We start from the raw sequence: 24,262 nt of genomic DNA on the forward strand, positions 1-24,262 counted from the left end.
GCGGAGGACGCGGAGCCCGCGCCGCACGGAGGAGGCGGCGGCCGCCGAACTAGAGGGGCGCCGCGGCGGTCGGCGCGCGCGACCCCCGGAGCCATGGGCAAGTGCAGCGGGCGCTGCACGCTGGTCGCCTTCTGCTGCCTGCAGCTGGTGAGCGCCGCGCGCCCGGGCGGCCGGGCCGGGTAGGGTAGGGCGCGGCGGGGCGGGGTCCCGGGGCGAGCGGGTGGGGTGTGGGTCTGGGTGTGGGTCTGGGGCGAGCGCCGGGGTTGGGGGTGGTCTGGAGTCACGGAGAGGACGGGCGGAGCCTGCTCCTGCTGGCCCGGCTGTCTCTTTGTGTGCGCCTCTCGCCCGGCGCTCCCCGGTCCCCGAGTGCGTCCTGTGCGCGAGTCCCCGGCCCGCCCGGCGCCTGGGGCTCCACGCGACTGGCCCGCACTGGACGAGTGGCCTCCTGTTGGGGAGATGCGCTGTGGGAGTGTGGTTCTCCGGGGCTTGGGGGTGTGTCCGAGGCGGGTGTGTGGATCCCTTGAGGTTCCTGCCGTGTGTTTTCCTCTAGATCACTCGTTTGCGTGGGTCTCTGCCTCTGGTCTCCGCCCCACTGAGCGTTTCTCACAAACTCTCTGCTCCTGTGTGTGTCTCTCTCCGCGTTTCTCCTTGGTATGTGTCTAGATCTCTGACCATTTCTGGTCCATGTTCATCTGTGTGTGGGGGGCTCTTAGACTCCAAGAACCGTTCACTCTTTTGTGCTCTTCCTGCCTGCCTCCACCCTCCTGACTGGGCAGGCCTAAGAGCCCCTCCCTGGAGAGGGTCACAAGGAGCTACTAGGTCCTGGGCCAGCTGATCAACCAGGTGCGGGACTGCCCTCCCTGCTTTGGCTGTGACAACCCTAGCCATAGGCATTGTCAGTCTTTCCACCAGAGGGGCGGGGTGTGGGGGGGTGGAGTGGGTGAGATAGGGCTGGCAAGGATGGGAGTGGAGATACTTGGGTGCCCAGGGAGGGTGGGAGTACCTGGGGACACTGTACATAATCTCAGCTCAGGGAAATCAGGTTCTTGTCTCAGGGAAGCGAGGGGAGTGAATTTGGGGGCTGAAGGGGACCAGCTCTGCCCCTCAATACAGACTCTGGCAAGTGAGTTTGGGAAAGTGATTAAGGAGAGGCCAGGATCTCCTGCCTATGCTAGAGCTGAGATCTAACCAGTAAAGAGGTCTGGTCTGGGTTCCACTTTTGCCTGCATCCATTGCCCTTCCTCCACCACTGGTGTGTACATACAGTAAAGCAGAAGGAAGCTTTGAGTGTGGATACACACACCCCATTCATCTTTCTTCTTTCCTCTTGGGGACCCCAGCCCCGAACACTCCATCCACAGACCTGCCCTCTTGGACAGCGGCCCAAACAGCTGGACCCTGAAGATTGGGGCCCTGCTCCCAGCTGTGGGCTGCAGGGCAAGTGACATCTTGGTCAGCCTCTCTGTGAATTGCTCATCCTTGAGGTTGGCAGGGGGGATTAATTAAGATCAGGTAGAATGGAAACTCCAGAAGAGCAGAGATTATCTGTTTTGTTCGTGCTAAATCCCCAGCAGCTGGAACAGTGCCTGGCACTCCATTAATATTTGTAAAGTAAATGAGTGAATCAGTTATTTGGCAACTCCTGGCTCCCGGTAGAAACACCCTTCTTTATCTCCTTTCAAGAACATAAAATTCCAAAAAGTGCTGAAACTTTCCAAGGAATTTTCTTTCTGAGTTTATTTTAAAATTTTAAACTAGGACTTTTTCTTATTAGAGAAGTAATATACAGGGACATCTTGGTGGTCCGCTGGCTAAGACTCCTTGCTCCCAATGTCGGGGGCCCAGGTTCAAGCCCCGGTTAGGGATCTAGATCCCACATGCAGCATCTAAGAGTCTGCTTACTGCAACTTAAGATCCACTTGCTGCAAATAAAAAAGAAAAAGAAAGAAAAGTAACATACACATTTTATAAAATGATTAAATCAATAAATAACCAAATAGAGCAGAAGATAAAGACGTTTCCTTCTATGCCCAGTCCTATACTCCAGAGATAAGCAGTATTAACAGTTTGACCCACCGTATTCTCTGTTGATGATAATAACAGTCCTTAGCTTTAGGGAACAGTTACTAGGTGCTAGGTGCCCTTGTAAGCACTCTTCCATGTATTAACTCATTTAATTATCATAACGATCCTATGAATTTACTGGTCCTGAGTTCTCTAGTTAGGGGCTATGAAGCCAGGCAGCTGACCAGCATCCTCCCTTGCCTTCTTTACTGGAAAATAAGTAGTTCTGGCTGTGATGAGGGGTGCTTACTTCTCTGTAGATAAATGAAGGTGGCGAGGCAGTCTCCCTGCTTCTCTCTTACCTGCCTCCGTAGCTCTCCCTAGCTCAGCTAAACCCACCTTTCCACTTGGAGGGCTCCCCAGCATAAGCGGCTCTGGAATCCGACAAGACCTGGGTGGGATTCTGATTCTTCTGAGTCTTAGCTGGATGCCTTTGGGTAGCTTGTGAGCATTCCATGAGATAATCTGGGGAGGTGCTCCAAGGAGGGACTTGGAAATTGGTCTCTTGGGTCTGTTGCTCTATCTGGGCCGATTGCAGAGTGGGTCCCTTCAGCTGTCGCTAATCCCCAGGAGCCTCTGCTGCCTCGCAGTCTCGTTAATGTGCTCCTGGATGGTAGAATTCACCAACCTGACCATCCCAGGGAGAAGGGAGCCTGTTTTCTCATCCAGTGGAAAGGGGCAGAGAAGGAAGAGGCCGCTAAATGTTTCTCAGCTAAAAACTTTTGCAGAAGAACTGTATCATTTTTCTTTCTCATGTGGGGTTTGATGATTACAATAAAACAGCCCAGTTCTAAACACTTCTGGAGTTGGGTTAGACTTGCTTTGGGTGAGGGAGTAGGATGTGAGGGTGCACTAGAGGTGGAAGAAGCGGGTGAGGGCTGAACTGTTCAGGTAGACAAGTACAGGGGACAAGCCTCTGGAGTTTGACAGGACAGACATGGGGTTGAGTCCTGGCTCTGTCACTTCCTAGCTGTGTGATCATAAGCAAGTTGTTTGGCCTCTCTGAGTCACGTTTTGTCATCTGTTAAATGGAGATGATAGAAACAGTTCCCGGGGGACTTCCCTGGGTGTCCAGTGATTAAAAATCTGCCTTGCAATGCAGAACACCTGTTTGATCCTTGGTCCGGGAAGGTCCCCTGTGCTGCAAGGCAAGTAAGCCTGTGCTCTGGAGCCTATGCCTACTGAGCCTACGTGCTGCAACTCCTGAGGCTCCTGCACCCTGGGACCTGCGGAAACTGAGAAGCCACCGCAATGAGAAGCCTGTGCACCTCAACTAGAGAGTAGCCGCCGCCCTCTGCAACTAGAGAAAGCTCGAGCAGCAACAAAGACCCTGTGCAGCCCAAAATAAAAAAATATTTTTTAAAAAAGAAAAGAGTGCCCAATCCTTAGAGGTGTTGTGAGGGTTAAATGCATATAGCTTGCACTGTGCCAGGCACAGAGTAAGCATTCAGTAAACTGTAACTTTTTTTTTTTTTTAAACTGTAACTTTTTGTTGTTGTTATCTTTTTAGAAAAATTTTTTTAATTTATTTTTTTCACTGCACTGGGCCTGTTGCTGCACTCGGACTTTCTCTAGTTGCGGAGAACGGGGCATGCTCTCTAGTTGCGGTGCACGGGTTTCTTACTGCAGCGGCGTCTCTTGCTGCAGAGCACAGGCTCTAAAGCACGCAGGCTTCAGTAGTTGTGGCCCATAGGCTTAGCTGCTCCACAGCATGTGGGGTCTTCCTGGACCAGGGATCGGACCCGTGTCCCCTGCGTCAGCAGGCAGATTCTTAACCACTGGACACCAGGGAAGTCTGTATTGTTATTATCTTAATGATGTGTATCCTGAGATGCTTCCCCGGAATTGCGACCCAGACATATCCAAGGGCCATCCTGCACTCTTCCTTTGTGGGAAGCAGCACGAAATTGGACACGAAGCTAAGAGTCTGGAGGCCTGGATTCAAGCCTTCCTCACTGACATCCGGTGAACCTGGGCAAGTCTTTTCCCTACTGCAAGCCTTGGCTTTTCCTCATCTTAAAATGGGAAGAACCACTGGTCTGTGTCTCTAGGGTCCTGCTAGTTCTGCCCATCTGGCACACTGGGAGGATGTCTAGACTGGCCTGGAGGTTTCCATGTGTCTCAGTCTGGTTCCACTATGTGGAATATCTTGGGTCCCTTGCTTTCTCCTTTCCTGGTGTATCATCTTGACATTATTAATGTTATTCCTAATTTTTGTGTGTTTCCCATTTACCTCCCCTGCCCTTCTTTCCTGGTTCACCTCCTTCCTGAAACCTTGCAGGCTATGCTATTCTTCCAGTAAGAGGATGAACCAAGGAGATTTACACAAGGGAATCATCATCAATTTCTTCACCATCGTCATTTTCTGGACTCCTGTGCTAAGCACTTTATATGCATTACCTCATTTAACCCAATGAGCTTACATATGTCACGTACTTGGCAGAGTGCCTAGTGTGTGTTCAACGATCGATAAACGTAAGCTATTTTACAGCTTTTATCCTTCTTATTGTTACCCTACAAAATGTGATAGAGGTTTTTATTAGCCCCTTTTTCTGATGAGGAAACCGAGGCTCAGAGAGGTCTAAGCTAGTCAGTGACGGAACCAAGATTCATGCGCTCTTTGGCCTGAGCAGAGAGCCACCCTCTCTGCCCTGTGTCACTCTGCTGCTCATGCTTCAACAGCCTGTGGCCTCGAGTCTCTTCACTGCGTCAAGCCTCAGTTCCCTTATCTGAAAACTGAAATGGTACTATTTCAGTAGGATCACGCACCTGCCGGGCTCCGTGAGCCGTGAGTGGTCAGTAATACATCATTGCCATGGTTGTTCTTGTCCCTGCTCCGGGTGACCTTGGGCACATGCATTCGTTCCTCTGGGCCGCGGTGTCTTTCTCTGTCCAAGAGAAAGAGTTATCCTTACCCTTCAGAGTTGGAAAAAGGGCTTGGCCAGCTGCCGTGTACATAGTAGGTACTCAAAAAAAAAAAAAAAAAAAAACCCACCGATTTTATTCTTTTCCCTTCTGGAAAGCTCTTTGCTTTCTGGAAGGTAGTGGATGAGGGGGGGAAATATGTTGCTTCCTGCTGAGCTGCGAGTAATGGTGTGAAACGTGGTCAACCTGATTGATGTCGTTATTAGCAGCAGTGATGGTGAAGACCTGAGGGAGCGGGGTTCTGCAGGGGCCTGTGCTCAGAAGCAGCTGCATCTGCATGCTCAGGGCTTCCTGGGGAGGGGCCGGCTTCAGAGTCAGAGCACTGGCCCTCTTTGTTCCCTATACCCCTTTGGACAACATAGGGGCTCAGGTAATCAAGTCCCTTTTGCAGATGGACAGACTAAGGCCAAACAGCCCTCAACACCCTGGATTGGGGCAGGGGGCAACATATGACCCTGGTTCTGCTCCTTTGCAGGGGTGGGTGCCTGGGCGAATTTGACATAAGTACCCCATAAATGGCAGCCACTCTGAGATCTGGCCTCCAGTACTCTTGCCTGGAAAATCCCATGGATGGAGGAGCCTGGTAGGCTGCAGTCCATGGGGTCACTAAGAGTCAGACACGACTGAGCGACTTCACTTTCACTTTTCACTTTCATGCACTGGAGGAGGAAATGGCAACCCACTCCAGTGTTCTTGCCTGGAGAATCCCAGGGACGGCAGGGCCTGGTGGGCTGCCGTCTATGGGGTCGCACAGAGTCGGACACGACTGAAGCGACTTAGCAGCAGCAGCAGCAGCAGCTGAGATCTGGCATAGAGGGGTGAAAGACCAGTACCTCCGGGATCAGGCAGACATTGCTGCCTTGCTTTGTGACTTCCAGAAAGTCTCTTACCTTCTCTGAGCCTCTGCTATAAAGTAATCAGAATAACCATGGTACCCCATGGCAGTTTGAGGGTGTTCCCTGAGCTGATGATCCGACAGCACTGGCCCAGGCAAGTGCTCCCTGTGGCCTTGAGGTTCGGATAAGTCACTTCAGCTCCCATCTCTGCCTGGATTAGAGATTTTAGTGATCAGATTCATACCCATTAACTTTCCAAGTCTTAGTTTCTTTATATGGAAAATGTGTGGTTCTGCCAGAAAAAATAATAAGAACGATTTCCTTTTTATTTGGTGTGTGCTGTGAGCCAGGCACTACGCTAAGCATTTTACATACCTTGTCCCTTGTTACTATCTGGCTTATCCACGGCCACCTGTATACTGGGGACAGAAGAGGATTCACACATCAGATCTAGAACTCCACACCTTCTACCTTGCATGCCCTGTTGTGCCCTCTGTAGGATTTGGGAGATGCAGGATGTGGAAGCTGATGGAATAATCTAAATCTTCCTTCATCCGTAAAGAATTGTTACTAGATGACTAGATGCCAGACCTTCTGAGCTGCTTATTCAACTGCAACCCCATCCAGCATCCCCACTTCTACTCACCGCAAGGCCTGTGTTAGGTTTAAGAGAATTTGTGACACAGGTTAAGAACAAATTACCCAAGAAATTAACCTGTATTGAAGACTTATCAGCCCTCATTACAACTCGATGAGATAGGGACGGTCTTTATACCCATTTACTGATGGGCATACTGAAGTCAGAAGAATGAAATGACTGGTTGCCAAGGAAACAGAAGATACAGTCTAGGCATCACATAAATGATCAAGGGGAAAGGATCTGAGAATAGTTGCAAAATCTGGACCAAGTAGAGATGGTCAGCTCTGATGGTTGAAGTCTCTTTTCTCCTCTAGTTTCAGGGAGTAGTGAGTGATGGGAAGCAGGCTGAGACCAGAGATGTGGGGTTTTTTAAAATTATTTTTGGTTGCACTAGGTCTTCGTGGCTTTGCACAGGCTTTCTCTAGTTGGGGGGAGCAGGGGGCTGCTCTTTGTTGCAGCACATGGGCTTCTAATTGAGGTGGGTTCTCTTGTGGAACACAGGCAGTAGGCACGCGGACTTGGTCGTGGTGGCGCATGGGCTTAGCTGCTCCACAACATGTGGAATCTTCCCAGACCAGGGATCAAACCCGTATCCCCGGATTGGCAGGTGGACTCTTATTCACTGTACCGCCGGGGAAGTGCAGAGGTGTGTTTTTAAAGGCCGGCTCCTGGCCACAGCGGGTGGAGATGGCTTTGGTCTGGGGGACCCCAGTCCTATGCTCTTGGTCTCCCTGCTCGTCCTGGAGAGGGAGAAGGATGGTGATTCAGAGACCGAGGGAGAGCCTCAGGCAGCAAAGCACGCCTCCCTGGGACTTGTGCCAGCCAAGTACCGGGGTTTTGGAAGAGCAGTTGCTGAGGCTGTGCGTTCTGATGGCTTACCCTGGTCTCCTGGCCCCTGCCTTTCAAAGCAGCTAGTACATCTAGAGGCAGGGAGTTCAACTGGGAAGAGCTTGAGCTATGTCGTCTGGCTGGGGGTTGAGTTCCATCTCTTGTCTCTTTATAGCTGGGTGACCTTGGGTAAGACACCTAACCTCTGTGAGGTTCCACCTGCACTTCTCTAAATCAGGGTACTAGTAATGTGCCTCAAAGAATTGTCCTTCCTGGATATAAAATAGGCTGCCTAGGAGCCCACAGAGTGTTCACACTCAAAATAAAAGTACATTTATTTAAGTAAATTTATTTATAATTTTCTTATTTTTTTATTTATAAATTTTTATATATTTATTTGTTTTTAGCTGTGTCAGGTTTTGGTTGCAGCATGCGAGGTCTTCGTTGTGGTGCATGGGCTTCTCTCTAGTTGCGGTACTCGAGTTCCAGAGCGCGTGGGCTCTGCAGTTTGCAGTCATTTGGGCTCAGTGGCCCAATGGCATGTGGGATCTTCATTTCCCTACCAGGGATCGAACTTGCGTCCCCTGAATTGGAAGGTGGATTCTTAACCACGGGACTACCAGGGAAGTCCCAGGGTTCACTCTGGAATGCCTTGGAAATGAAACAGCAGATTCTATGAACCTGAATATCGTGGGATAGGAAATGGACATGTCCTTTTATTAAACTAGTTGAAGCAGAGGTTCTGCTAAATCTGTGTGGCCTTCCGCCTTACTGTCCCTCGATCTTCTGCTGTCTGTTTGAATGAGATTCCCTATCCCAAATGCCCACATGGCATATTTGGTTGTAAAATCAAGTCTCAGGCTACAGAGGCTCAGAGCAGGAGGTTCTAACCCATCACTAACTCCTGGCCCACCTCAGGGGAACTTCCTCACCCCAGGAAGATAAAATACTGTCGGGTAAGAGGGCAAACATTGCTTCAACTAACCCTACCCTGAGTGGCATTCAGCAAATATTTATGAAGCATCTACAAAGTTCTGGGCATGATTCTTGCTGCTGCCCAGAACCATGATTCCTGGTCACTTTAGGGTACAAAGTATGCCCTCAGCTGCAAGGCAGAATCCCAGGATTCTGGTACTCACTTGCTGTGCAACTTTGAGCTGGCCCTGTCCCTCTCTGGGCCTCTTTCTCTCCAGTCTATGAAACCAGGGGATGGAGGAGAGGGTGTTGAACTCTATCAGCGGTTTTCAAACTACAGAGGCTCTGCCTTGGTGGGCTGACCATTGAGTGGTGAGTTCCCTGTCTCTCATAGTGATTAAGGATTAACATGTAGGTTGGATGACTTGGATGTGTACCGATCTAATGATGATCTGAGTCCTTTGGAGGCACGAGATGCTGATTCTAGGTCCTGAGAGGACAGTGGCTATCGTACAAAATGGTATATATTATGAATAATGAAAATTGTGAGCACTTTTGTGCTTTCGCCATGTCCCTTTACCTTGAGCCTGTTCCCCCACCACCCCAAATCACAGAGCCTGGCTGAGCTCCTGGCACTGAAGTGGGGAAGAGTAGAAGTCTGCAGGTACTTTACTCCATGCTCACTCCGGCTACCCGTAGCCCTCGATGGAGAGGCAGCCCTGGGATTATTAGGGTGGGGTGGCTTCTACGCCTCTTTCTTTGGGGGTGGGGGTGTTAGGTTCTGCAGCCCCAGCCTGAACCAGAGACGTGGGTTTTCAATTACACAATTAAATGCACAATTAGGCATAATTACCAGTGCTCAGAGCCCGAGACTGCTCATAATAGGCGTGTAATCTACTGCAGCCTCTGTTTATACTACTCAGCGAGCTCCCTAATGCTGCCAGGATGCCTTCACACTGCACTGTTGCCATGGAGACAAGCCCGCTACCACCATGCAGGGCTGACAAATGGTGTTCTGGTCCTGGACCCCTAGATTGTTTCCGAGGTCTCGGCGGCCAGCCCGGGAGTGGAGGGGCCAGCCAGGTGCTCCCTGCCCTCTGACATACCCCGCTGGTTTGAGCTAGCCTCAGAGCCACCTGGGAGGGCAGGAGGCAGGAGCGTCAGCTTCCCCTCCCCCCGCCCCAGAGTCCTCGAGGCTGGAGCAGGATGGCCCAGGTGCTGTGAAAGGTCTGAGGTTATCGAGCCCCAGTCTGGACACAGGCTGGACAAGGAGCCGTGCACACAGCCGGCTCCCGCACGGTCCTGGCTTTGCTGTGCACTGGCTCCATGACTTCAGAGAGGTCTTCGCCCCGCTCCAGGGCTCAGTTTCGCCATGTGTAAAATGTCCAATAGAGAAGATTTACGGAGCGTTTCAAAGCACTGCCTAATGTCACGACTGCTTTACCTGGAGTAGCCTATTCACACTCGCTGCACCCCGTGTGGTAGACAGTTGCGAGCCCCGTTTTCCAAGAGCAGACTCCAGGGCCACAGGCAGTTATGTCAGGCCGGGATACAAACCTGACAGGCTGACACCAGATCCCACTCTTGGCCTCTAGCATGTGGCCTCACCTGTGTCATCCCACATCCCCAGAGCTGGACCGCTCTTCTCCTCACCTCCTAGAGGAGGCCTCTGAGATTCAGAGAGGAGCAGTTACTTGCCCTGTGTCACACGGCAAGGCAGTGACACAGCCGGGTCTGGCTGATGCCAGAGTCAGGATGGCTAACTGGCCTCTTAGTGGAAGTCATAAAGGGTGAAAAGATTTCCTTCTAAAAGTACACACCGAGAACCCCTTGATCACCACCCGGCCTGGCCCCAGCCACGGATGAGTCCTGGGGTCTCTCAGATCCAGCCCTTCTATTTGACCTTGAAGGAAATCTTGGTCTAGTTCTTTAATAATCTGCCCCAACCTTGGTCACTGTAAACAGAGCATATTGTTATACTCTCTCTCTCTTTTTTTTTTTTACCTCCTTTCTCTGTCATTCAGCATATTATGGATACTGTATGCCATAATATCCATATGTCCCTAAGAGCTGGTACTGACTATGTGCCAACTGTTGGGGCCCAAAATGATCAAACACAGCAGAGAAGCGACACTGGACCCCAGAGCTTCAGGGTCAGGTGGGCTTGGGTTCAAATCCTGTCATATAATGCATGGTCTGGGGCAAGGTGTTTAACCTCTCTGTGCCTTAGTTTCTTCATGTGTTATGAAGGCATCGATCTGTACCTTGTATGGTGTTGACAGTATTCTCAATAATAACTGCCACTTACCAGATGCTTTCTGTATGCTAAGCATTTGGCTAAGACCACTCACTATATGTTCTGGGTGAACCTTCATCACACAGAATCTCTCATTCCCGTTTAGCAGACAAAGCAACTGAGACTCAAGAAGTTCAAGTGCCTTGCCCAGGGCCCCAAAAGCTCAAGTCCAGAGCCCCTACTTATCTTTACTAGGCATCCTGCCAGCATGGACATGCGTGAGTTCCTCCTGCCACCTCCCTGGAGGCCCTGGCTGCTTGGCCAGTTCTTCTTAGGGAAGGAGGCATCCAGATGAGAGGGCAGTCTGAGGGCGACAGTGCCCTCACCCACGGTTCTGTCTAGCTGGATGGTACCCACTGAAGCCCTAAAGGCTGGGTCTTCTGAGAGGAGGGTATCAAGACACATCACTTCCCCTCCATACTCTCCAGCTGGGAAAACTAGGATTTGCATAAGTTAGTGGTAAAGAACCCGCCTGCCAATGCAGGAGATGTAAGACACCCAGGTTCAGTCCCTGGGTCAGGAAGATTCCCTGGAGGAGAGCATGGCAACTCACTCCAGTATTCTTGCCTGGAGAATCCCATGGACAGAGAGGAGCTTGGCGGGCTACAGTCCACAGGGCTGCACAGAGTCAGACACGACTAAAGCGACTTAACACAAGGACAGTGCAAGTCAATGGCAGAATTGAGGCTAGAACCCAAAGTCAGTTTCGCACACTTCTTGTTACCTTCCTTTTACCACTCCCCACCCCCCACCAGTCCTTTGGAGAGAGGTATCTGGGGCCTGTGGTCTGTATATTTCTGTGTTTGTATATATGTATACAGGGGCTTCACAGGTGATGCTAGGGTAAAGAACCCACCTGCCAATGCAGGAGATATAAGGAGATAGGGTTCAATCCCTGGGTCAGGAAGATCCCTTGGAGGAGGGCATGGCAACCCACTCCAGTATTCTTGCCTGGAGAATCTCATGGACAGAGAAACCTGTCAGGCTACAGTCCATAGGGTTGCAAAGAGTTGGACACAACCGAAGTGAGTTAGCACGCACGCATGCATGTATACATGCAGCTGTACACAGCTGCATGCCCAAGCGTTTGTGGGGCAGACACTGGCACACGGAGATTTGTGGATCGATAAACATCCCTTCTGCTTCCTCCCTCTTCATTTATTCATGAACTCTGAACTCTTTGGCTCCAGAGAAAACTGCCTGGAAGAAAGCAATTAGAGCATAATTAGAACCACTCCTATTATCAACTCTCAGTGGGAGAGGAAGGGGGGCTGCTAGGGCGTAGGGGTGGCCCCGGGAGTTCCCATCACCCCAACTCCTGCAGTTGCCCATTCAGCTCCTGCTCACCCCACGGAACTCAGCCACCATGGAGTCTCAGGCCCTAGTCCATCTTCAGCAGGGAATAAGGACCTCATCCCTGGAGGCGTCCAAGCGCTTGATAAAGCCAGGGAAGAGAGCGTTCTGCCTTGCACGCTGAGTTAGAGTAGGTGATTTCCAAGACCTTTCCATGCTGAGCTGCTTGGGTGCCCCTGCCAGGACCGGAGCCAGGCACTGCAGGAAAACTAAGAAGCACAATATGGCTCCTGCTTTCTAGAAAACATCCCTGTATCAGATTGCATTGAATGAAGATTACAGTGACAATAGGAAATGTAAATTACCTGGAGGAAGCAATTTACCATTCATTGATGGCTGATTAATAGTAATACTAACAGCACGAGCAGTCGATGTTTATGGAGTGCTTCTGAGCCCAGAGCCACGGCTCTTGAGCAGCGGGGGTCCCACCAGCAGAGAGGGAGCCAGCGTTCCTCCTCCTGAACCTGAGGACAGGAAGATAAGACGCAGTGGGGTGCCAGGCACTATGCTTCTCAGTCAGACGCATTTTCTTACTGAATCTTGCAGGGACTCTAGAGGGTAGATACTAATATCTCCAGTGTACAGGTGAGGAAACTGAGGCTCAAAAAGTGACACAGGCTGCCCAAGATAACTGCACCAAGACTCAAACCCAGGCCTTTCGGACTCTAGAACCCTCCTGTGCTTTGTACTTCACTGGGTTTGAGGGTGCAGTTTGCTTTCTCCTGATCTTCAAGTTGGCCCTTGGAAGCTATTTAATGCACCCTCTGTGTCCATCTCCTAGCAGAAGGTAATGTGTTGAATCATCTTATACCTCTTTTTCTCACCATGTGCCAACTGAAGAAAGAATGGAAGAGCCCTACTCCTGATCTGGGTCACTGCTCCCAGAACCAGCCTTGGCAAAGGACATTGCTGGCCTAGCAGATGAGGATCTGGGGCCTCTTGAGAGAGGGTCACCATGGATACAAGGGCCTGGGCTGTAACCAAGGAGACAGCCCCCCAGCCCTTAGACTGTGGCAGGACAGTGTGGCCTCATGATGGGGAGGGGAGGAGATTGCCACTTGGGGCCCAGGTGGACAGAGAAGGAGATGCTGGGCTACATGCGGTCTGAGGAGGAACCCAGGACTGTGATGCTCCCACCTGGGGATGGGGTGGATACCTAAGGACCACAGACTTCCTCTTCCTTTGTCCTGTCCCACCTGAGGGGAGGTTGCCATGATAACCAATTCCCCTTCATTGACCCTCTGCAGGGTGCTGCCCTCTTTCTCCAAGTGACAGGTGGTCACCCTGGCAGCAGGCTCTGTGTCCCCCAGGGGTCTCTGACTTTCCAGGAGCCCCTCCCTTACATGTGAAGATAGATGGTTCTGCTACACGCTGCAGCTCTGTCCTGCTAGAGCTGAGGGTTCACGTTGGACCAGCTTTTGTTTGTTTTTGACAGCCTTGTGTGGCATGTGGGATCTTAGTTCCCCAACCAGGGCTTGGACCCATGCTCCCTGCTTTGGGAGTATGGAATCTTAACCACTGGACTGCCAGGAAATTCCTTTTTTTTTTTCTCCAGCGTGGGGCCAGCTTTCAGATGTGGGCCTTTTACCAGCCCAGTGATCGTCATGAAGTACAGTCAGATCCTGCCTCCTTCTGTTCCTCCCCTCTCCATGGCTCATTGTTGCCTACAGGGGGACGTCTGATGGGTCTCAGACTTTAGCGTGCATCAGACTCATCTAGAGGGCTTGTTCAAATACAGACTTCTGCACCTTGCCTCAAGTTTCTGACTTAGTAGGTCCAAGGTGGAGACCGAGAATTTGCGTTTCTAACCAGTTTCTAACCAGAAGGTGCTTCTGTTGCTGCTGATCTCACATTGAGGACCAGTGGGCTAGCCAGTGGGACAGTGGGCCGCCCCACGACACCACTTCCACGCCCCTGAGCTCAGGCCACGTGGAGGGAAGCTCACAGCTGCACCTCACACCTCTGTGCCTTGCATTTGCTCTTTCTGTCTCTGGAGGGCCCTTCCCCTCTTCATCTCCTAAGGCCCGCTCACTCATCATCTCCTCTTTGGAGCCTGTCTTCCTGCACCTGTCTTCCTATGGACGCTGGCAACACCTTGCCCCTATTACGGCAGGTATCCGTCTGTTGTCATCTGTTCCTATTTCCACATGAAATCGTTCTCTGTAGACTCTGAGCTCCGTGGAGTCTGGAGAGGAGCCTGAGCCATCTGGTCCTCGGAGCCTGGCGCTGAGTCTGGCCCTCAGAAGGCCCTCAGTGGTGGCGATGCTTGAGTGAGCCCTGTAAGCAGATGGAAAACCCGGGTGAATAATCACAAAGCTTACTTTGCCTACTCTAGTTCTGGCCCTGTGCGAGATCCTGGGAATTCAGTGGTGTGGGAGGCAAAGTCTTGGCCCATGTGGGTTCAGGTGCTGTCAGTGATCATATTGCCGTGTGGGCAGAGCTTTGCAAAAAAGAAGACAGTGACGGAGCCAGGTGTTAAGGGGAGGGCTTCTCAGAGATAGCCTTCAGGGGAGTTGAACAGTCTGCAAGCAAGGCACAAAGCTTTTCACAGACTTACTGCATTTACTCCTGACTACAGCCCCACCAGGCAGGAACTGTCGTCGTCCTTGTTTTACAGATGAGCAAAGGGGGACCCAGAAGGGGAATTCACCAGCCACAAATCACAGCACGCAAGCAGCAGAGCTGAGGTCTGCCTGGATTTCGTGATGCTAAATCCTAAGCTCTCCATCTCCTGGGGCTACCCAGAGTCCAGGCACCTATGTGGCCTGAGACTTTGTCGGGAATGTGGCTCCAGTGAGGGCTTACCGGCTTGCTCACAGCAGACCCCAGGGTCCCCTGTTAGGTCAGCCCCAAGGCCACTTTCAGGACCTGCCAAGGCACGTCCAGAGGGAGCCTGTACAGCTGGTGTGTGTGCTCCAGAACCCCTGGGACAAAGGACCGCTGTCGGGGGGCAGGGAAGGTGTGGGTGTTGGCCTGCACGTGTGTCCCAGGCCCCCAGACCTGTGTATGAAGCTCCTGCACAGAAGGGACCAGGAAGACCCTACTGTCTAACAGCGCAGAGCCCTGAGGAATCTGAGAAATCTCAGCACACAGCCTGGCCTTCCAGACTGCTGGGTCTGGAGGGGAAGACAGACCATATTTTATTCAAAAGTTTGTCAGCTTGATTCGGAACTTAAATATTTGGACGCACGGTGCTCTGTTGGTACTTTTGCCTCAGTGTCCGGAGGCCCCCAGATGTTAGCAAAGCTTCTGGACTCAGGGGTGGGTGCAGGCAGAGGCTCCCGGGTGCCTTGTCTGCCTCCGGCGATGCCAGCTGCTCCAGCCTGTCACTGCCTGTCTGCTGGTCAGCAGCCCCGGAAGCCACCTGAGTGGGCTGCTGTCCCTAAGCTGCCACTCGCTGTCATCCCCGAGATAGGCCACCAGGGACACAGGGATCCTCCCGTGAAGGGAGAGGCTGGCTGGGGTCCAGCCTGGGAATCACACCGTGCTTGTCAGCTGTTGACAGGTGGGGCTGGTTGGCTCCTGGGCCTGATGGGGGCGGGATGGAGAGTGTGAGGATGCGGCCAAAGGCCTGTGGCCAAATCCTTGACATATGCTAATGGACTCTTGCCCTCCCAGCTTCGGGAGGAAACAGTGAGACAACCGGCTTCTGCCTCTCCTGGGGAACTTGAGCGGAGGCAAGGTGCTCAGCCTCTCCGGGGCCAAGTTTCTTCATCTGTAAAGTGGAGATCATCGGATCCTGCCTCTTAGGGCTGCCCAGCAAATTCAGCAAGAGAATCCGTGAAAGGCGCTCAACGCAGCACCTGGCCCTTAATGCTTACAATTTGGTTCACTTCAGTTCAGTTCAGTCGCTCAGTTGTGTCTGACTCTTTGTGACCCCATGGACTGCAGCACGCCAGACCTCCCTGTCCAGCACCAATTCCCGGAGTTTACTCAAACTCATGTCTATTGAGTCGGTGATGCCATCCAACCATCTCTGAGGTCCCCTTCTCCTCCCACCTTTGATCTTTCCCAGCATCAGGGTCTTTTCAAATGAGTCAGTTCTTTGCATCAGGTGGCCAAAGTATTGGAGTTTCAGCTTCAACATCAGTCCTTCCAATGAACATTCAGGACCGATTTCCTTTAGGATGGCCTGGTTGGATCTCCTTGCAGTCCAAGGGACTCTCAAGAGTCCTCTCCAACACCACAGTTCAAAAGCATCAATTGTTCGGCCCTCAGCTTTAGCTGCCGTAATTACAGCCAAGGCGAATCACGCTGAGGCTCCAGAAGGTAGTATGGCTGTAAAACTCCCAGTTAGGACTGTTTGCTGAAAGGGAAGCTCGTGACAGAGAATCTGGGACTGCGGGAGCCGGAAAGTTCCCAAAGAACATCCCTCCAACCCGTTGTACAGATGAGTCCACAGAGGCCCAGGAGACAGTGGGCCCGAGGGGATGTTAATCCCTGTCTCCTTCCCAATGAAATTCAGGGAGCCTGTCACTGAGGCTCACCGTGGACTGTTCCAGAAAGCGAGCTGGGAAGGATCGTGATTACGAGTGTGATTCCAGACCAAAAAAAACCCTGAATAGAAATAAGCTCTCCAGGTGGGTGGAAGCGGATTGCTCTCTGCTCAGTTCTGGGCAGCCATGGGCACAAGGCTGTAGGTAGACCTGTTCTCGTGGGCTCGATGTTTCTGGGCAGGAGTTGGTGGGGAACAGGGGCAAAGTCAAAATGCTATAGACATTCCCAGGAGATGAGCGCAAACCCCATTCTGACACCTGGTGACCTCAAGAAAGGGCCTCCCTCTCCCTCTCTGGACCATGGGGACACAGTTTCCCTAGCAGGATACAAAGTCTGTTACTCAGGTCACCTAGGGCCAGAGGACCTGAATTAAAGCTTCACGAGCTGTGGGCCCTCGGGCAAGTTACTTTTCTCCTTCATGCTCCAGTCTTCCCATGTGCAGAGCGAGCGTTGAACTGGCGTGTTTCTGTGGAGGATTAAGTGAATCAAAGCATGCTGAGCATTTGAGATACTTGGCAATCATAAGTGTTAGCTATTGGCCTCTGTGTCATTCTGGGGATAGAATGAAATACCACCTGTGAAGGACGCTGCTCACATGTGCGCATAGTAGGCACCTAAGAACCGTGACTTCTTGGGACTTCCTTGGTGAGCCAGTACTTGAGAATCCACCTCCCAATGCAGGGGGTGTGGATTTGATCCCTGGTCGGGGAACTAAGATCCCACATACCAAGGGGTAACTAGTGAAAGTTGCTCAGTCGTGTCCGACATTTTGAGACCCCATGGACTATACAGTTCATGGAAGTCTCCAGGCCAGAATACTGGAGTGGGTAGCCGTTCCCTTCTCCAGGGGATCTTCCCAACCCAGGGATCAAACCAGGGTCTCCTGTATTGCATGCAGATTCTTTATCATATGAACCACCAGGGAAGCCCAAGAGGTTAACTAAGCCGTCTCAGCTAGAGAGCCCACACTGCAACAAAGACCCAGCGAAGCCAAACAAAAAAGAACCATGCCTTCCCTTTCTTTCCTCCTGTGAACCAGGCCTGGGGATGAGGCAGGGCCCATCCTTGGGAGGGCCCCTCCCTCTCCCTCCACTCTTGGCTGCCTTGCAGACCACGCACCCCTTCCTCCAACAGGTCCGCCAGCAGCCTTCTGGCCTGCAGCCAGGAAGTGATTGTAGGCGGCAGCTCCACTCCTCAGCTCCCCTGCCCTCCCTTTTCATCTTCCCAGCCAGTCCCTCAGGAAGGGGGATAGGGACAAGGATGAGAAGGTCTCCTGGGGGTGGCAGGTATCTGGTTAAGAGCCAGGCTCTGGCTCCAGAACCACCTGGTTTGCCACTGCTCGTGCCCTCTCCAGCTCTGAGATCTCAGGCCACGCTCCCCTCCATAGAACAAGGATGATAGCCCGTCCCTCATTTAAATGAGAGAGTGCGTACAAAGCACTTGCCTCAAAACCCCGTCCCTCATTTAAACGAGAGAGTGCGCACAAAGCACTTGCCGCAAAACCTGGAGCAGAGCTGCTGTTTAATCTCAGTCGTGTCTGACTCTGCAACCCCATGGACTATAGCCCGCCAGGCTTCTCTGTCCATGGGATTTCCCAAGCAAGAATGCTGGGGTGGGGTGCTATTTCCTTCTCCAGGGAATCTTCCCACCCAGGGATCGAACTCATGTCTCCTGCTTGGCAGGTGGACTCTTGACCACTGAGCCTCCAGGGAAGCCCCTGGCACAGGGTTAAGTGCACACAAAGTACCAGTCATCGATGTTAGTATAGTATTGAAGTTCAAAGCCAGGCATTTCAAAGGGAAATACTTCAGCTGTGTCACCCAGAGGGGCAGGAGGGGTACTGCCCTCCTGTGCAGGGTCTCTCACAATCCTTTTTTACCACCCTGGCTCTCACAGACCTCACATGATCCCTTCCTCTAGCCTTCTGTTGGGCCAGAATAGAACACTGGGGGCAGGTCCCCTGGAACCGATAGATCACCAAGAAAGGAAGAGGGTGACAGGAAGGGGGAGTGACACTCCATTCTTTCCTAGGTGCCACAGATGAATCAGAGCAGGAGACTTGCACAGATGAGCAGACCTTTACCATATGGGAGAGTGAAGGCAGCACAGAAGGAAGGATGCCAGAGCCCCCCTTTACCTCTCCGAGCCTCAGTGTCTTCATCTGTCCAGGGGGGCTAACAATCCCATTCCAGGGTGGTGGCATCCATTGCACCATTCTTCTGAGCTGTGAAGAGCTGCCCAGATGTTGGCAGCTGGCTGTGATTCCCCACTGGAAGGAGAAGCCGGGACCTGAGCCAAGGTCTGGACAGTGCTGGAAGGGGGATTCTGAAGCCCCGGAGAGGGACTTCTAACACCCACCACAGTTGCTAGGCAGACTTCCCACCTGGCCTCTCATCAGGATGGCAAGTCAGAAGTGGTTGCTGTTACCATAGCAGTGAGACTGGTTTTCATCAGTGTTTCCTCCTTGGGAGCATCAGTACAGGAGGGGCCACTAAATAAGGCAGGGAATTGGGGTTTTTTCCATCAGGTCACATGAAGAGTGACTCAGCCAGGAGAAATGACCTCCCAACTCATTCCAGATGTTGACTGGGAGCACTTGACCCCTGCAGTAGGTGCTTATCGCTCTCCACCCCCACACCGTGAACCTTTACCCAAAGAGCACTCAGAGGGCTCGGTACCCCTGCCCCAGCCACAGTGGGCCTCCCAGCCCTTCTGTCTACCTTCTCCCTCTCATTCCCCCTGCTCTAGACATGGGGGTCTTCTCTGGACCCTTCTACTTGCCAAGCTCCTCTCATGCAGGATCCTCGGCCTGAGCGGTCTTTCCTCCTCTCCTGTCCTTGCTAACCCCTCTTCCTTCAGATCACTTCCTCCCTAAAGTCTTCCTCAACCACTTCTGTCATACCTCTCATTCTTGACACCTCTCCCATTATTAGCACAATAATAATTTCCGTTTGTGCACATGTGTCTTTGTGTGTGTGGTTCCCTCCCCCTACCCACCCTTGAATGTAATTTCCATCAGGATGAGAAGGGCAAAAATGTCTGGACTTTTTTTTCTCCTTTTTTTACTGAGATATAATTCATATACCATAAAATTCACCATTTAACAATTCAGTGGTTTTTAATATGTTCACAGAGTTGTGTAACCATGGCCATTATCTAATTCCAGAACATTTTTCACTGCCCTAAAAAGAAACCTCAAACTCATTCCCCCTGCCCTCTGGCCCCTGGCTACCAGTAATCTACTTTCTGTCTCTCTGGGTTTGCCTGTTCTGGACATTTGTTATAATAGAATCATACGATGTGTGGTCCTTTGGGACTGGCTTCTTTCACTTAGCATGATGTTAGGGTTCATTCATATTGTGGCATAGGTCATTCCTTCATTCCTTTCTATAGCTTAATAATATTCCATTGAATGGATGTATCACATTTTGTTTATCCACGAATCAACTGATGAATGTTTGGTTTGTTTTCCCTTTTTGGCTGCTATGAATAAGGCTGCTGTGAAGATTCCTGTACAAGTTTTGTTTGAGCTCTGTTAAATTCTGAGGTATATACCTCGGCATGGAATTGCTGGGCCATGTGATGTGTGTGTGCTCAGTTGCTCAGTTGTGTCCGACTCTGCAAGCCCGTGGACAATAGCCTGCAGGCTCCTCCGTCCATGGGGATTCTCCAGGCAAGAATACTGAAGAACAGTGCCATGCCCTCCTCCAGGGGATCTTCCCAATCCAGGGATTGAACCCAAGTCTCCTGCATCCAGGCAGATTCTTTACATCTGAGCCACCAGGGAAGCCCCGTGATAACTATGGGTAATTTTTTGAGGAGCTCTCAAACTGTTTCCCGTAGTGGCTGTACCATTTTACATTCCCATCAGCAATGCATAAGGGTTCCAGTTTCTCCACATCCTCGCTATACCAGCTTATTTAGAGTAACTGTTCCTGTGGGTATAAGGTAGTACTTCATTGTGGGTTTGATTTCCCTGGTGACTAATGATGTTGAGCATCTTTTCATGTACTTACTGGCCAATTATGTATCTTCTTTGGAAAAATTTCTATTCAAATCCTTTGCCCATTTTTAATTGGGTTGTTTATTGTTCTATTGTTGATTGGAAGAGTTCTTTGTCTTCCCTTGTGGCAGTTCCTGCCAGTGAAGGAGACGTGGGTTTAATCCCTAGGTCAGGTAGATTCCCTGGAAAAGGAAATGGCAACACACTCCAGTATTCTTACCTGAGAAATGCCATGGACAGAGGAGCCTGGCGGACTACAGTCCATGGGGTTGCAAAGAGTCAGACCTGACTTAGTGACTAAATAGCAACAAGAGTTCTTTATATATTCTGGATTCTAGACGCTTATCACATCTATGATTTGCAAATATTTTCTCCTATTCCATGAGCTGACTTTTCACTTTCTTGATAGTATGCTTTTATGTTCAAAAGGTTTGGATTCTGATGATGTCCAGTTTATCTAGTTTTCCTTTGGCTGCTTGTGCTTTTGGTGTCATATTTAGGAACTGTTGCCTCTTTTAAGTTCACTCAGATTGACTCCTGTGGTTCCTTGTAAGAGCTGTATATTTTTAGCCCTTATGTTTAGGTCTGTGATTCATTTTGAATGAAGTTTTATATATGGTGTGAGGTAGGAGTCCAACTTCATTCTTCTGCATATGGATGTCTAATTGTGCCAGCATCCTCTATTGAATAAATACTTTCTCCATTGAATCATCTTGGCACCCTGTTGAAAGTTTTTTGTAAATATATGAGTTTATTTTCAGATTCTAGATTCTATTCCATTGATCTATATTTCTGACCTTATCTCATTACCACTGTGTCTTGATTACTGTAGTGTGTTAAGTTTTGACGTCAAGAAGTCTTCCAACTTTGTTCTTTTTCAAGATTGTTTTGGCTGTTTTGGGCCCCTTGGGTTTCCATACAAATTTTGGGATTTTGATAGAGATTCATTGAATCTGTAGATCAATTTGGAAGTATTGTGATCTTAACAATATTGTCTTCCAGGTTATGAACACTGGATGTCTTCCCATTTATTTAGGTCTTTAATTTCTTTCAGTAATATTTTGTAGTTTTCACTGTATGAGTCTTGCACCTCCTTGGTTAAATTTATCCCAAGTACTTTATTATTTTCTATATTATTGTAAATAAAATTGTTTCCTTATTTCAAGTTTGAATTGTTCATTGCTAGTATATAGAAATAAAGCTGGGTTTTGCATACTGATTTTGGACCTTGCAACTTTAGTGCTCTGATTTAGTAGCTCTAACTTTTGTGTGTGTGTCTGTGTGACTTCTTTAGGGCTTTCTATGCACAATGTCATGTCATTTGCCTCACAAATATCACGAACAACTAGTGGCTACAGTGGGAGAGGGAAGGGAGAGCGGTGGGGGGAAATATATAGGGTGGGGGAAATATAGGGATGGGGGAAATATATAGGGGTGGGGGAAACATATAGGGGAGGGGGGGAAAGGGCTATGGGATTATATGCAAATAGGTTGTGAAACCTTTTTTAAAATTGAAGTATATTTGATTTACAATGCTGTGTTAGGTTCTGGTGTAAGCAAAGTGATTCAGTTATACATGTATGTATGTATTCTTTTTCATATCCTTTTCCATTACAGTAAAACTATTATAAATTGTAAAGCACTATAGAATTTTAAGGCTTTTTCATTCAATTAAAAAAAATCATATTATCTGGAAACAGAGATAGTTTTACTTCTTTTTTTTCCAATCCAGGTGTCTTTGCTTTCTCTTTCTTGCCTAACTGCCCTGGCTACAATCTCAAATACAATAATGTGAGGGGTTCGGGTGTTTCTCTTTAGACATTTCTGTATTTGTTTGTTTTGAGCTGTACTGGGTCTTCATTGTGGTGCACGGGCTTCTCTCGTTGTGGAGCACGGGCTCTAGAGAGTGTGGGCTCAGGAGTTGCTGCGTGTGGACAGGGCTTCTCTACTTGAGGGGTGCAGGCTTAGGTGCCCCACGGCATCTGAGATCTTAGCTCCCTGACCAAGAATCAAACCTGCGCCCCCTGCATTGGAAGGTGGATTCTTAACCCCTGGAGACCACCAGGGAAGTCCTTCCAATACAATGTTGAATAGAAGTGAAGGAGAGTGGACATGTTGTCTTGTCCCTGATCTCAGTTTCTCACCATTAAATATGATACGAGCTGTGGGGTTTTTCATAGATGGCTTTTACCCGGTTGAGGAAGTTACCTTCTGTTCCTGTTCAGTTGAGTGTTTGGTTCAGTCCAGGGCTGTGTCTGTTTCTGCTTTTGCTCACCACTAGATCTCCAGTATCTAGTATTGGTACTGATACTCGGTGAAGATGTTCTGGTTGAACAAAGAGAAAATGAAAAAGTCTCGTAATGACCTAAAGAGCTCAATCTTCTCAAGACCCTTCCTACAGTGATTCCAGCTTCTATATCTCTGACCTCAGGTGTAGACACTTTCTCTTCACTCATTCCCTTTGCTTATCCTGGCCTGACCCATAGATGTGGGCTCTGATATCAATTATCTCCATTTCAGATGAGATGGGCTCTAATATCAGTTATCCCCATTTCAGCCATGGTAAGAGGCTTACTAGCTGTGTGGCCTGTGGGCAAATGGTGGAGGCAGGATTTGTACCTGGTCTGGCTGACTTCTCAGATTTCAGTTCCTGTACCTGCCTGGTTGGTGAGGGGTCAGGGTGAGAGGAGCTGAACCATAGGATAAAGACCTGTATCTCTACAGAAGATCCATTCTATCCTGATCTGAGGGGAAATGGTAGAAGGAGAACCATAGTCTACTCTACTATGTCAGAGTAGAGAGTGTGTGTGTGTGTGTATGTTTGTATTTTCTCAGTCATGTCTGACTCTTTGCAACCCCCTGGACTGTAGCCCACCAGGCTCCTCTGTCTGTGGAATTTCCCAGGCAAGAATACTTGCCATTTCTTACTCCAGGGGGTCTTCCTGACCCAGGGATTGAACCCACATCTCTTGCGTCTCCTGCATTGGCAGGTGGGTTCTTTACCACTGCACCACCTGGGAAGCTTCAGAGCAGAATATTAGGTGCATATTCTTTTGAGATAAAACAGACTTCCAGGAGATTCTTCTCTTGCACCAGGCTCCTTGGAGGTCAGTTCTGCTGTTGGGGATGCTCAGGTGGGAAGGAGGAGGAGCCGGGGCTTTATTGTTCTGCTTCTCTTGACCCAGTTGGAACAGAAAGTGTGAGCCCAGGAGTTCTGCCCAGCGAGGAGGGGAGCTTGATGGTTCCCAGGGGTCAGTTATCCCATTGAGCCCACTCCTTAACCTGGTAGGCAAGTAGGGTAGGGGCTTCAGGCCCCATTCTACAGATGAAAAAACTGAGGCCCCGAACAGTCAAATGATTTGCCCAAGGTCTCAGCATTCATAATTTTCTGAGTTAGACAGGATGTCATAGGTTCATAGCAGAGTCCAGGAAGGAAAAGGCAGGGTCAGGAGGAGGCCCTGAAACGTGTTGGTCTGAGTGCCTCTGCTTACAGACAAGGGCCGCCTACTCTCAAGGCTGACTCAGCCAGGCTGGCTCAGAGGGAGCACTGGGTCAGCTTCAAGGGAACGTTTTGAGGGACCCCTGGGATAGCGCATTTGACATGGAGATTTGCAGAGATGCTGTGAAGGCAGGCAGGCCACCCACTTGAGGTGATAGCACAAGGGCTGCAGGAAAGCATCCAGAAAGAATGAAAGAAACCTTCACTGAAGGGGTGAGAAAACTTCAGCAGATCAGAACACCATCTACAAAAGTGAGGGTGAGGTGGACGGAAGGACTGGACTCAGAGGAGACCAGAGAATGGCATCTTCTGGGTGCACCTTCTGTGCCAGGCATCTGCTTTATATCCTCTCATGTCAGCTCTGAAAGGTGGGTTTAATTCTTTTCCTATTTGTAGACAAGGGAAC

General features: G+C 50.2%; 1 protein-coding gene across 2 annotated transcripts in view; it reads left to right on the forward strand.

Annotated features, from left to right (window-relative positions):
- NKAIN1 (sodium/potassium transporting ATPase interacting 1) overlaps positions 1-24,262 on the forward strand; it is a 45,677-nt gene continuing 21,415 nt past the window's right edge. For both annotated transcript variants that reach the window (XM_024982362.2, XM_002685664.7), the window contains exon 1: positions 1-147. In XM_024982362.2, coding sequence (XP_024838130.1) covers positions 94-147 — 54 coding nt within the window. In that variant the 5' untranslated portion in view covers positions 1-93. The remainder of the gene's footprint in view (positions 148-24,262) is intronic.

This window comes from Bos taurus, chromosome 2, assembly GCF_002263795.3.
Source record: "Bos taurus isolate L1 Dominette 01449 registration number 42190680 breed Hereford chromosome 2, ARS-UCD2.0, whole genome shotgun sequence".
In the NCBI taxonomy this organism is placed as follows: Eukaryota; Metazoa; Chordata; class Mammalia; order Artiodactyla; family Bovidae; genus Bos; species Bos taurus.